Source organism: Ahaetulla prasina, chromosome 6 (genome assembly GCF_028640845.1).
Source record: "Ahaetulla prasina isolate Xishuangbanna chromosome 6, ASM2864084v1, whole genome shotgun sequence".
NCBI lineage: Eukaryota > Metazoa > Chordata > Lepidosauria > Squamata > Colubridae > Ahaetulla > Ahaetulla prasina.
The window spans coordinates 1,511,577-1,526,684 of record NC_080544.1 but is presented as its reverse complement, the minus strand read 5'-3'; the positions used below and the strand labels follow the sequence as shown (position 1 = coordinate 1,526,684).

Below are 15,108 nucleotides of genomic sequence, written 5' to 3'. Positions count from 1 at the left end.
ACTCAGGGCGGTTCACAGCCAGATAAAAATACACAATAATATTACAATATAAATACAATTAAAATACAATTAAAAAACTTATTCAATTGGCCGAGATTAAAATTTAGGATAAATAATAAAAAACCCATTAAAAACCCATAAATTTAAAAAACTAACCCAGTCCTGCGCAGATGAATAAGTGAGTTTTAAGCTCGCGACGAAAGGTTCGGAGGTCCGGAAGTTGACGGAGTCCTGGGGAGAGTTCGTTCCAGAGGGCGGGAGCCCCCACAGAGAAGGCCCTTCCCCTGGGCGTCACCAGACGACACTGTTGCGCCGACGGCACCCTGAGGAGTCCCTCTCTGTGAGAGCGCACGGGTCGGTGAGAGGTATTCGGTAGCAGTAGGCGGTCCCGTAAATAGCCCGGCCCTATGCCATGGAGCGCTTTGAAGACATTCACCAAAACCTTGAAGCACACCCGGAAGGCCACAGGTAGCCAGTGCAGTCTGCGCAGGATAGGTGTCACGCGGGAGCCACGAGGGGCTCCCTCTATCACCCGCGCAGCCGCATTCTGGACTAACTGAAGCCTCCGGATGCCCCTCAAGGGGAGCCCCATGTAGAGAGCATTGCAGTAATCCAGACGAGACGTCACGAGGGCGTGAGTGACTGTGCACAAGGCATCCCGGTCTAGAAAGGGGCGCAACTGGCGCACCAGGCGAACCTGGTGGAAAGCTCTCCTGGGGGCGGCCGTCAGGGGGGCTTCAAAAGACAGCCGTTCATCCAGGAGAACGCCCAAGGTGCGCACCCTCTCCATCGGGGCCAATGACTCGCTCCCAACAGTCAGCCGTGGACTCAGCTGACTGTACCGGGATGCCGGCATCCACAGCCACTCCGTCTTGGAGGGATTGAGCTTGAGCCTGTTTCTCCCCATCCAGACCCGTACGGCTTCCAAACACCGGGACAGCACTTTAATAGCTTCATTGGGGTGGCCCGTGTGGAAAAGTACAGCTGGGTGTCATCAGCGTACAGCTGGTACCTCACACGAAGCCACTGATGATCTCACCCAGCGGCTTCATAGATGTTGAACAGAAGGCGAGAGAATGACCCCGCGGCACCCACAAGTGAGGCGCGCGGGTCGACCTCTGCCCCCCCGTCAACACCGTCTGCGACCGGTCGGAGAGATAGGAGGAGAACCACCAATAAACGGTGCCTCTCACTCCCAATCCCTCCAACCGGCGCAGCAGGATACCATGGTCGATGGTATCAAAAGCTGCTGAGAGGTCTAATAGGACCAGGGCAGAGGAACAACCCCTATCCCTGGCCCTCCAGAGATCATCCACCAATGCGACCAAAGCCGTCTCAGTGCTGTAACCGGGCCGGAACCCGGACTGCAACGGGTTAGTTCATTGCGACTACCAATTTGACTTTTTGATTCCTGTCTCCTGCAGATGCACATTAGCCCTGGACAAGCTTTGATCTGCTCTGCAGTTTTAAAGGGCTCCTCAGATATCCAGGGTGTGTCACTGGAAGGAGCCCACAGACAGGTAAGGGCAGTGCTTCTCAACCTTAACAACTTTAAGATTGCTTTAAAGCAACTTTAAAGTTGCTGAGAGTGAGAACCACTGAATTAGCGAATAACACAGTGTCCCATTGTTAGAAATTCTGTTTATATAAAGCACCACACAGAGCAAACAAAGAATGCAGTCACCATGTGCTTTACTGCTCAACTATATACCTGCAACAGGAAACAGGAAACTCTACTCTGAACAAAAGAGCATAGAGCAGCGGTTCTCAACCTGTGGGTCGGGACCCCATTGGGGGTCGAATGACGATTTGCCAGGGGTCGCCTAAGACCATCGGAAATAGGGGAAGTATACTTGCGAGTCAAAGAATCACGCTCCAATGGTTGACTCCATAAGTCAGCTGCAGGCTCTTCAAATCGCTAGCTGAATTCGGCTTCAGGTGCGATGAATTAAAAAAGAGAGAAATCTTTGCTCTGATGTCTCCCTCTCAAGCCAGCTGCAATCACTCCCAATCGCTAGCCTAATCTGGCTTCAGGCGCGATAAACTTAATAGGGGAGGAGTCTCTGCTTTAATGCCTCCGTCCTCAAGGCAATCACAAGCAGTTCAGATCGCTAGCCAATATGGCTTCAGGCGCGATAAATTCAAAAAACAATTTGCTGCTTTTCCCCCCTTCTGCGGCTGCTGAGGCGCTCTGAGATTGCTGCCTATCACCGCGATACGGTTGGGGGTCGCCACATCATGGGGCGCAGCACTATAAAGGGGTCGCAGCGCTATAAAGGTTGAGAACCACTGACATAGAGTATATACCATAGATCCAAATTTATAAATACTGCCATCTACTGGCTGAATACTGCTGTAGTTGTTGCATAGAAATACATTCCAACAATGAATTCCAGCACCCATTCAGCCCACCTTCCCAAGGTGTGCCGTTTCATTCCACATAAAGTTGTTTCACAGACCAGGTTTGACATTCTTGGTCTGCCTGTAACGGCACACAAGCAGGCTTTCCTAACAGCTGGGAAGTTGTGCCATTGCAATTAGTAGGCAATGAGCAAAAACTGCGCTGGATAAAATTGCCAGCCAATTTGCAATGACACACTCATTACCTGATGATTATCGGAGTGATTTAACACAGCTGGTTTTCTCCAGGCCTGGCAGGGCAGTAGGAGAAGACTATTTAAATCAGCTCTGGTTGCAAAAGCCATCCGAGCCTCTCAGAAGAGTTATGGCAAAAATTTAGGCAGCCTGTGGGACATTAGTGGGAGGCAAAGTCACGCTGACCTTATCCAGAAGCGTGTGAGTTTTAAGAGAAATGTTGGTAGGCCCAGTATGTGGGCTATCTGTGCTATTCTATGGTAGTTTTTTTCTTGACTGCAAACGTAATTTCTTAATGGGTACAAAGTTAATGTGGACCGGTTGCGGGAACTGCTTGCCGCTTGCGTGATTTCTGAGGTCTGTGGTATAAATTTTGCTTTTTGCAGCCCACTGCTGCTTGTGGTGTGAATATTAAGTGAGGCCCGCCGATATTGGCTGTGATTATAGCACAATCGAGGTCTCCGCACCAATTACTAGCTTAATCACTGGGCGAGAAATGGAGTTTGAAAGATCACACGTGTCCTGTCATTTTGGCTTACAGCTGGGCTGCCTTCTCCAACTTTGGAAACACTAGAACGGCAGCTCCACAGTCGTTTCATATTGCACATCTCCAATTAAGTTGTGGCTTGTTTCTGCTGTGATTCTTTGTCACGACTTCTGTAGCGCAAGATCTGCCCTCCAGCACAGCTTCCCTCCAAAGATGGGAATGGCTGCCACACCGATGACCTTACGAAACCTGCCCGTGTGTGTTGTGTCTGTGTTTCCTCCGGAAGTAGACAACCTTTTTTGAATGCAGGTTATCTTTGACTGATGACCACAATGGATCCCAAAACTTCCACTGTTAAGCAAGGCAGTTGTTAAATGAGTTTTGCTCCACTTTATGACCCTTTGTTTTGTCACACGTGTTAAGTGAATTTTTGCAATTGTTAAGTGAATCTGGCTTCTTCCATTGGCTTTGCTTAAATACCATTCCAGTTACCAAGCAGAAGAATGTTCATCATAAGACTGTAGGGATGCTTCAATGGCTATAAGTGTGAGGACGAGTCATAAGTCACTTCTTTCGGTGCCATTCAAACAGTCACTAAATGAACATTTATAAGTCAAGGACTACATGTATGCTAAAATAAAATATAATGGACAAATTGACCAGACTAAACTGTAAGGTAGTTTAATCTACTCTGATGTCCAGCTCAAGGGCCTGCTTGCTTGCTTGCTTTCTCCCTCTCTGTCTCTCTGTCTCTCTCTCTCTCTCTTTCTTTCTTCTTTCTTTCTTTCTTTCTTTCTTTCTTTCTTTCTTTCTTTCTTTCTTTCTTTCTTTTCCTTCCTTCCTTCTTTCTTTCTTTCTTTCTTTCTTTTTTTCTTTCTTTCTTTCTTCCTCCCTTCTTTCCTCCCTCCCTCCCTCTTCCTTTTTTCTTTTTCCTCCTTCCCTCCCTCCCTTCTTTCTTTCTCTGTGTCTCTTTCTCTTTCTCCTTCCTTCCTTCCTTCCTTCCTTCCTTCCTTCCTTCCTTCCTCCCTTCCTCCCTCCCTCCCTCCCTCCCTCCCTTCCAAGAATGGATTATAATTCCTGTTGTACAGATTGCCCTTTCTCTCGGCATCAAATTTAGGACAGTTTTTTTCATTATCGTCAAGTAAACCCAACAAAGTTAGAAATTCATGGCTAGAGGCTGAACGGTTAAAAATTTAAAGCTAACTAGCACAGTGGTAACTTTTGTTATGGATACCTAGAGATCAAAACTAAAACAAAAAAACAAAAAACCACAGGACTTCATAAGCCTGTACTAAACAAAGGAGGAAACGTTGCTTTCGCTGCCTCTCTGTTTGTGTGTGTTTAGCGTTGTGATGGGAGTCATGCGGTCTTAAGAGGATGAAAAATTCCTGCCTCCCGTCCTTCTGTGCTGGAGATAATTGAGCACATCTGGACCTGAGCAGGTCAGGGAAGCTTGATCCCGGGTGCATTAAATGCCAGTGTTGAAGTATTTATGCTTTTGGCTTGGCTCAGGAGGTTTTGTCTGCAGAAGGAAAGTGAGGCCATAAATCAGTCAAGCAAAGAGCCAACTGAGGGAACAGCAGAGCACAAGTTGTTATTTACTGTAAGTTGCAGAACCCAGATGGCAAAGAAAGAGCTCAGCCAGACATGGAAGATGGAACACGAATAGCCAAAGGTCTGAAATCTGGGCTGGGTCACGCTGGTTCTGAATCAAGAGAGGAGAGCCTGGGCTCTCCAAGCATCAAATGGACAGAGCTCACAATAAAACTCCAGTCAGTGGTGGAAGGAGTCATGGTGGCGCGGTGGTCAGAGTGCAGTACTGCAGGCTACTTCTGCTGCCTGCCAGCTGCCAGCAATTTGGCAGATCGGAGGTCACCAGGTTCAAGGATGACTCAGCCTTCCATCCTTCCAAGGTGGGTCAAATGAGGACCCAGATTGTTGGGGGCAAGAAGCTGACTCTGTAAACCCCTCAGAGACAGCTGTAAAAGCACTGTGAAGTGGTATATAAGTCTATTGCTATTATATCCTAGCCACATTGGACAAAAACTGAGGAAGTGCACTGGATAGAGGGAAGAAGAGTGCACTTTTTTTTCCCCTGGGGTGCCTTTTCTTCAAATTGTCTTGGGGCAATTTCTTGGGGCCACTAATCAGTAAAAAAACAAGACTGTGAGAGATTGTATGAAACCGATGATCTGAATGTCTCGGGATTGGCAGGTCCAGGAGAATTTCAGCGGTTCAAAAAAGAAGCTCAGTATAAGAATTAGTTCCTTTTTTCTAGCCTTTTCCCCCCCCTCTTCTATTGTAACACTGGTCTACAAATTTTGGGAAATTATCGACCTCCGAGATAAAATATGTTAATGAAGATAAATTGGTAACGATTTGTGTGGCACCATTCTCATGGAAAGTTAGGGGCATAATCCCACATTCCCCCTTCATAATTTTGAATTATTCTGAGGCAATTTTGACCTGAAATTGTATCTTGGAAACTGGAGCCAATTAATACTCAGGACTTAATTTTCCTTTATTAGCGACCCAATTCTGGTAAAATTAAGTTATTTTATTGCTGAGGCTTTCTCCTTGTAGGCTAGCGTAATTGGGGCGCTCCAGTTGGCTATCCTCAATTCTGATTGGTCATGGTGCACTCATGGCATGTCTCTAGCCAGTAGACACGCTTGCTGGGGAATTCTGGGAGTTGAAGTCCACACATCTTTGAGTCTTCGAAGTTGAGGAAGACAGCCCGAGACAGCTACACCCGTTTGCAGGTACAGTATGAAGTTAACAAAGAAGGGAAATTGTGACACCTTTCCCTCCTTGGAAGAAGGGTAAAAATAATCGCTACGCTCCTGATAGCTTTGTGGGAGAAAAGAAAGGTGAACAGATGCGCCACCAGGGGTGGGCTTCAAAAATTTTAGCAAGGGGTTCTCTGCCTGGTTGCTGGTGAGTGTGGCGAAGGTGGGCGTGGCCTAGTCAGCCTCCTGCACCGGGGGGGGGCCATTTTTGCCTTCCCCGGGCTCCAGAGGCTTTCCTCGAGCCTCCAGGAGAGCGAAAATGTCCTCCCCAGGATCAAGAGGCCCTCGAGCCTATACTTCCAGTAGGCCTGTTTTTCGCCGTCCACAAGCCTCCGTGCATGCCCTGCACTTACCTGCATCCAAAATGGGCCGTGTGGGGACTCCTGGGAGGAGCGGAGTGGGCGGGGCCATTCAGAAGTGGGATTTGGGGGTTCTCCGAACTGCACAGAACCCCTGCAAACCCCCAGCAGCCCACCCCTGTAGCGGCACCACCTCTAAATATGGTTTTGCTGGCAGTTTGTTGGCCTAAGAAATCATTAGTTTTTTCCCGAAGGCCATCACTCTGCTAAACAAATAATTCCCTCAACACTGTCAGACTATTTACTGAATCTGCACTACTATTAATCGTTTCATAGTTCCCATCACCAATCTCTTTCCACTTATGACTGTATGACTATAACTTGTTGCTGGCAATCCTTATGATTTATATTGATATATTGATCATCAATTGTGTTGTAAATGTTGTACCTTGATGAACGTATCTTTTCTTTTATGTACACTGAGAGCATATGCACCAAGACAAATTCCTTGTGTGTCCAATCACACTTGGCCAATAAAAAAAAAAATTCTATTCTATTCTATTAATCATTCCTGTGTCTGGATCCACCCACATGAAGACCAAGCAAAACAAATCCACTTCTTCCAGCAGCTTTGCACAGGAATTCTTGCCTCAACTCCTTGACATATGAAGTTTATTTAACCCCCCCCCAAAAAAAAAACCCCAACTTGCCAGAGTCTTTAGGGAATGGTTCACCAGATTTGGAACAAGCCAATCCAGTGTTATCTTGCTTTCTGTATCTCAGGTCAAATTCTTTCTAGGGTTTTACCTGGGAATCACTGGATCCTTCCCTGAACAATTCAAGCAGAGGCTGGACAGGGTATGAATTCCTTTAGAGAACGGGAAGTTAGATTCAGTGCTTCCAATGACTCCTTCCAGCAATACGTTCCTGGGAATCCATTATCAAATATGGAACAGATACCAAGTTTCCAGCACACCTTTAATCTTGAACGAAATGCCAACAAGACAGTTTTCATGACATTGCCTGTAAACATCCCAGCATGATATTTAGGTATTTAGGTATTTCTGAGGAGATACAATTGTTCCTCTTAGACTTGCCACTGACCGTCCAAGTATTTTATATCTAAAGTTTCAAAGGATTCCCGCTGCTTTCCCTTTTTCGCTCGTTAACCGGAGGTCGAGCTCCCGAAGTTGGCTGAGGAAACCCGTGTTCGGGCAGACCCCTCTATGTTCTCGCACCGTCTTTAAGGCTTCCACGAGGTTCTTGTTTTCGTAGATCATCAAGAAAGCCAGCACCAGGGTTGCTGAGCGGCTTATCCCCATGGCACAGTGAACCAAGACTTTCCCTGCAAATAAGAAAGTCATAATATTATGATATATTCATACAAAGAGGCAATGCAAGGTCCTCCTAGAATTGTGGAAAATGTCATACATCTGGTCACAATCAGAGTTGAAATGCTCCCGGATCGGACCGCCTCATGTGATCCGGTAGCAATGGCGGCTGCTGGTTCGGAGGACCGGTAGCAAAAATCCCCCCACCCCCCCGCCTCTGCTGAGCCACACCATCAGCAGCGGGTTTTTTTTTTTACTTTTAAAAGAAGGTTTTGCTTCAGTATGCCTTTAAAAGTAAAAAAAAAAGCCTGTGAGGATCCCGCCCCTCAGCTGAGATCGGCAGAGCCTTTATACTTTAAAAAATATATAAAAAATATTACTGATTGGATTAATTTGACTGAGGAAAGAGTTTTGAATATAGAAGGTTATGGTTTGTTATATGGGTGGCATGCCTATTTATTATATGATAAGTAGATAAAATATTTAAAAATAATATAATTAGAAATGCATTACTGAGGGTCTGGAGGAAATATCAATATAAATTAGATGGAAAGATTCCAATATGGGCAATCCCGAGACACATGATAGAAAATATAAATATATATCAAAAGATGGAGGTAGTTACCTATAAAGAACTTCTTTGTATGGAAAAGGGGGAATTACAATTAAAATCCAGAGAAAAGATGGGGGAAGAAGGGAAAAATTATACATGGTTCCAATATGGACAATTACAAGCTAGATGGAAATTAGATCAAAAAATAGGTGTTAAGCAAACTGAGGATAATTTGTTAAAACAAATGAGAGATCAAGGCCAACAGCATATTAAGAGGTTGTATAATGTATTAGTAGAAATAGACTCAGAGACTGAACTGGTTAAGGATTGTATGATTAAGTGGGCACAAAATTTTCAGCAACCAATAATGTTGGAAACTTGGGAAAGAATTTGGGTGAGGAATGTTAAATTTACACAAGCGCAAAATATGAGAGAAAATTTTTATAAGATGTTTTATAGATGGCATTTAGACCCCAAAAAGTTGTCATGTATGTATCCTAATGTACAGGCTAAATGTTGGAGATGCGATTGTGAAGATGCCACTTATTACCATATATGGTGGACTTGTAAAAAAGTTAAAGCATTTTGGATTAAAGTATGGTGGATCATGCAGAACATTCTGAAAAAGAAGATTAAGTTTACTCCAAGTTCTTCCTACTAGGAATAATTATGGATTGTACAGCTATAGAGACTAAACTGATTTTGAACTTAATAACAGCCGCAAGACTTTTGATTGCTCAATATTGGAAGAAAGAATAATTACCTACAATTGAAGAATGGACACTCAAAGTATCAAATCTGGCAGAAATCGCAAAAATTTCTGCTTATTTGAAAGACTATACACAAGAAAAATATATTTTAGAATGGAAAATGTGGATTGATTATATTCAAAATAAGTATCAGATAAAAAAATATCGAATAGCATATGAGTAAATTTAGGAAATATTTTGTATTAGATATATTTCTGAAGGAGAGGGGAATTGAGAGTGTGATTAAGTGTGGAGTGACTAGAGATTATAATTTAGGAATTATTTTGGATTATGATTGTTAGTTTTGATACCCTGCATTTTGTTCTGGGAAGTCGGGTGGGGGTAAGGGGAGGGAACTGGGGGTTTGAGGGTAGAGATGGAGTGATGGTTAATGTACAGGGATTATTGAAGATGTATAAATATAATTAATGTAGGGTCGGGTCTGCCCAGTTACCATTTTAGAACGGTGGGGAGGGAGAAAAGAGAGAGTAGGAGGTAGGAAAGAGGAGAAGAGGAAGGAAGAGGGGTAGAAGAGGGAGAAGGAAGGTGTAGGGTGGAGGGAGGAGAGGATGTAGATAAGAGAAGGAGAGGAAGGTTTGGAAAGTAAAAGAAGGTAGAAGAAGGAAGAGTGTTAAAAAGGGGGGTGGTGACTGGGCAAGCTCGACTAATTGTATATAACTGTACATTGGATGAATTATTTGATATGATTGTAAAAATAAAACTTTAAAAAAAAATAAAAAATAAAAAATAAAAATAAAAAAAATATTAAAGGCTACTCTGGGGATCTCACCTGAGTTCCTCATCAGCAGAACCTTAAAAAACATGTTTTCTGTAGAAAACATGTAGAAAAACTCCTTTTAAAAGAGTCTAAGCCACTTACCTGATTACTGATCGACCTCATGGCTTTTTTCACAGCCGGAAAGCATCAGTTTCATTTTCAGTACCAGACAGAACTAATCTAACTTAGCTAATCTATTTCATCACTGAGTGATTAATGCTGGCTGGCTTTCCTGGCTGAGGAACTCTGGGATTTGAAGTTCACAATAAAATAAAATAAAATAAAATAATAAAATAAAATATTTGTGCAGCTTTCTGAGATTTGGTCTGTTTCTGTAGTGTTTCACTCTAACTACACAAACACAAAAAATCTCAGAAAGCTGTATGTGGTATTTTGTGTGTGTGTGTGTGTGTGTGTCAGTTGTGTTCTGTTGTGTGTGTGTAAAGTGTGAAAGTTGGTTTTTGAGCTTTTTGTGGCTAGGTGAAGTGTGAAGTGCAGCTGCTTTTACACTGTGTGTGAGTCAGTTGTGTCATGTTGTGTTATGTGTGTGTAAAGTGTGAAAGTTGGTTTTTGGTACCTCTTATTGTTTTTTTTATACTTTGTTTATTATTTTTATTATTTATTGTTATTGGCCATGCCCACCCAGCCATCTGACCACCAAGCCATGCCCAACAATTAAGCCACGCCCACAGAACCGGTAGGGAAAATTTTTAGATTTCATCCCTGGTCACAATCCTTTTTTTTTTTTTTAACATGGTCACCTCTGACAAAGTCATCTGTCCTGTGCTAATAAATAATGATGACATCTGGAGAGTTATTGGAATGGTTCTGTGACCCGTTAATGTTAGTCGTCCATTCAAGGTTTAAGACTTACTAATATGTGCATTCAGCTGACGTAGCTGAGGACAGAATAAAAAAGCTTCAACATTTTCTTATTCTCCTCCATTTTTTCTTACTTCTACATGTCTCCTTGTCCATACTTCATCTTCTCTTTTTCCTTCTGGTATTGTGTAGACATCCTTTATATTGAATTTATTTAATTTCCCTAACAGAATAACAAAGTTGGAAGGGAATTTTGGAGGACTTCTAGTCCCAACCCCCTGCTCAGGCAGGAAACCCTATAGATACCATTTCAGACAAATGGTTATAGAATCTCTTCTTTAAAACTTCCAGCATTGGAGAACCTACAACTTCTGGAGACAAGCCGTTCCTGACAGTTAGAACAATTAATCAGTGGAACAACTTGCCTCCAGAAGTTGTGACTGCTCCAACGTTGGAAGTTTTTAAGAAGATGTTGGATAACCATTTGCCTGAAGTGGTGTAGGGTTTCCTGCCTAAGCAGGGGATTGGACTAGAAGACCTCCAAGGTCCCTTCCAACTTTGTTATTCTGTTATTCTGTTAAACTATCATTATGTGTTGTACCTTATGATTCTTGATGAAGGTATCTTTTCTTTTATGTACACTGAGAGCATAGGCACCAAGACAAATTCCTTGTGGGTCCAATCACACTTGGCCAATAAAAAATTATGTTTTATTCTAACAAGTGGTGTCAGAAAGAACAGTAGACCAGAGGTTTTCAACCTGTGGTCCATGGGGTGGTGGTGTCGCAATGTCATCACAAGACATCTGCGAAGGCTTGAAGAAATGTTATGATTTAAATCAGAGGTCTCTAACCTTGGTCACTTTAAGACTTGTGGACTTCAACTCCCAGAATTCCTCAGCCAGCAAACTTGGCTGAGGACTTCTGGGAGTTGAAGTCCACAAGTCTTAAAGTGGCCAAGGTTGGAGAACTCTGATTTAAATATTGAGTTACGTTTTGGTGGTCTGTGGCCACAAAAGGTATTTAAAAGAGGTCCATGGTGAAGAAAAGGTTGAGAACCACCACAGTAGACTTTATAGAAAAATAATGAAGCAGAGAAAGACAGAACTGGTGGATGGAAGTGAAAAATATGGGCTTGTCAACATTGGGAGGGATATCTTCCAGGGTGACTCCCTCTTCCTCTTATTATTTGTCATTGATCCCACTTTCATGACCAAACAAATCTTGGCTATCAAAGAGCAAAAGGTAACAAATTCCCATATTTGCTTTGCATGGATGAGCTGAGGCTTTATGGAAAACCAGAAATTGAAAGAAATTGACAAACATTGTAAGAATTTTGAGCACAGATATAGCAATGGAATTTGATCTAGAGAAATGTGCTGCTGCTCTGGTGGTTCAACAGACTAATGCAGTCTGTTATTAACAGCAGCTGCTTGCAATTATTGCAGGTTCAAGTCCCACCAGGCCCAAGGTTGACTCAGCCTTTCATCCTTTATGAGGTAGGTAAAATGAGGAGGCAATGTTGACTTTGTATATAAATATACAAATGGATGAAGACTATTGCTTGACATAGTGTAAGCCGCCCTGAGTCTTCGGAGAAGGGCGGGATATAAATGCAAATAAAAAAAAAACATGGTAAAATCACAAACAAGAATGGAATTGGAATGCCAAGTTGCCAGACCATTAGGTGCCATCAGGAGGACACCTACAAGTATCTGGGTATTTTTACAGTTGGGCGACATCAAGGATGGACAAGTTAAAAATGAGATTAGTGAAGAAGACGTCCAAAGAGGGAGAAAATTGCTAAAGACACTGTTGAACGGTGGGTATGTGATTAAAAACCATCAATACCTGGACCATATCTGTGATACGATATACTGTTGGAATTATTAACTGGAGAAAGACTGGACCAAAAAAACCCAAGAAAATAGATGACTATTCACTATGATTACTTCCCCATAATGATATTGGTAGATTACATCTGCCCCACAGAAATGGAGTCTAAATTTTACTTCAGGTCAAACAAACTATTCAAGAAGAAAATCGTGCATTAGTTGATTATGTAAAAGACAGCCAAGAACCAGCATCGATGCAAGCTAGAAATTGGAACTTACTAAATATACAGGAAACAAAAAGTGAATACTGAAATAATGTAATAAAAATGCAAACAATATTAGCGGAACAATTTGCCTCCAGTGGAACGACTTGCCTCCAGAAGTCGTGGATGTTTCAACACTGGAAGTTTTTAAGAAGAGATTGGACAACCATTTGTCTGAAATGATAGAGGGCTTCCTGCTTGAGCAGGGGGTTGGATTAGAAGATCTCCAAGGTCCCTTCCAATTCTGTTATACTCTTTGTTCTGGACCATACTGACAAGCAAAAGCACCACACAGTCAATTTCTACAAACAATTAAGGGGAAAGGGGATAAAGATAAGACCTGACAATAGCTTACTATTGGAACATTTTTAAAAAGTCAAGGATTTATTTTGGCCACACAAGAGCAAGCTATTTGAACGAATGCAATCAAGGCTACGACTGAAAAAACATCAAATGATTCAAAATGAAGATTGTGCAGAGAATAGAATAGAATAGAATAGAATAGAATAGAATAGAATAGAATAGAATAGAATAGAATAGAATAGAATTTTTATTGGCCAAGTGTGATTGGATACACAAGGAATTTGTCTTGGTGCATATGCTCTCAGTGTACATAAAAGAAAAGATACGTTCATCAAGGTACAACATTTACAACACAATTGATGGTCAATATATCAATATAAATCATAAGGATTGCCAGCAACAAAGTTATAATCATACAGTCATAAGTGGAAAGAGATTGGTGATGGGAACTATGAGAAGATTAATAGTAATGCAGATTTAGTAAATAGTTTGACAGTGTTGAGGGAATTATTTGTTTAGCAGAGTGATGGCCTTTGGGAAAAAACTGTTCTTGTGTCTAGTTGTTCTGGTGTGCAGTGCTCTGTAGCGTCATTTTGAGGGTAGAAGTTGAAACAGTTTATGTCCTGGATGTGAGGGATCTGTAAATATTTTCACGACCCTCTTCTTGATTCGTGCAGTATACAGGTCCTCAATGGAAGGCAGGTTGGTAGCAGAAGAAATAGTAGATTATAGACTCAGCTCCTGCCATAGCATTGAATGAATACAGAAACTGATTATAAACACCAATACAACAAAGTCACCAAATGATTCACTGGAACATCGGTAAAAATGATCATGAACCAGTAATGAAAAATTGATGGGAGCATATAGTAGAGGTAAGGTAAAGGTTCCTCTCGCACATATGTGCTAGTCGTTGCCGACTCTAGGGGGCGGTGCTCATCTCCGTTTCAAAGCCGAAGAGCCAGCACTGTCCGAAGACGTCTCTGTGGTCATGTGGTCGGCATGACTCAATGCCAAAGGCTCACGGAACGCTGTTACCTTCCCACCAAAGGTGGTCCCTATTTTTTCTACTTGCATTTTTACGTGTTTTCAAAACTGCTAGATTGGCAGAAGCTGGGACAAGTAACGGGAGCTCACCCCATTACATGGCAGCATTAGGGATTCGAACCGCTGAGCTGCCGACCTTTCGATCGACAAGCTCAACGTCATAGCCCCTGAGCCACCACGTGTCTTATATAGTAGAACAAGTAGTCAAAAATGAGTAGGTTAAACTATTGTGGGATTTCCAAAGACTGGATAAAGTCTTGACCACGTTTAACTGTGGTTGAAAAGAAGAAAGGATGGCTAATTATGTGGACATACTAGAGGCTAGTAGAATAGAAGACAAAGAGTTGGAGAAGAACACAACATATCAAGATCTGAAAATTGAAATTGAAAGATTATAGCAGAAACCAGCCAGTGATTATAGGGACCTTGGATGGCATTCAGAAAATCTGCACATTGACAAATTTTTACCAGTTCATTGCAAAAGTCCTGCATCTATATTATGTCGATACTTGCAACATCCTAGGTTCTTGGGAATAATTCAAAGCGTGTGAAGGCCAACAGCAGCTTAAAGAACCGGCAGCTGTATCTTCACATTGTTGGTGAACAGATTATTATTATTCCTGGAAGAATTGGCTTTGAGGTCAGCTACCTGCCTAGGATGGGGCAGGAGTCAGAGTGAAGGTAATAAACAATACAGCAAAGAAACCTCTTTACAAGAGTAAACAAGGCCAGCAAAAACTGAATTATTCAGCGCCAAGTTCTTGGGAAACAAATTGCTGTCTTCAAAGTTCTCCTGGAGACAGAAATGATTGATAGACAAGAAATTTTATGTTTTTAAAAGCTACGTTGAATATGCAGAAATGACGATAGAAGCTCGCGCATAAGCAGATAATTAATTTTTAATATTTGATCTTCTTTCTGTGCAAATATGCATGCTTCCAGACAATAAATTAAAGTAAACAAACAAGCATAGCAGAAATTGAACCTGCGACTTCAAGGCTATTAATTGTAAAACTGTACATCTTTTTAACTCTTCCAGGTCCTTCTGGTATTGCTGGTGTTGCTGTAAGTATTGGTGTATGTTGAGTGGTGGGCTGCAACCGGTTTAACAACTGTTTTTGTGAGTGCGCGCTTTGTGCGCGCGTATACCTAACGTGCTTGCGTGTAGCGTTCAAAATATAGCAATTTGATGTTCAGCTGCTTACCTTCTAAGGCAGGCCCAGTAAGTAGAACAGCGGAGGCGTGGAAATCAGGCAGA

At 42.4% G+C, this 15,108-nt stretch overlaps 1 protein-coding gene across 2 annotated transcripts in view; it reads right to left on the bottom strand.

Moving 5' to 3' along the window:
- Positions 1 to 7,129: 7,129 nt before the first annotated feature.
- The window catches only part of DUSP13B (dual specificity phosphatase 13B), a 39,127-nt gene continuing 31,148 nt past the window's right edge, over positions 7,130 to 15,108 (bottom strand). For both annotated transcript variants that reach the window (XM_058188463.1, XM_058188462.1), the window contains exon 4: positions 7,130 to 7,515. In XM_058188463.1, coding sequence (XP_058044446.1) covers positions 7,301 to 7,515 — 215 coding nt within the window. In that variant the 3' untranslated portion in view covers positions 7,130 to 7,300. The remainder of the gene's footprint in view (positions 7,516 to 15,108) is intronic.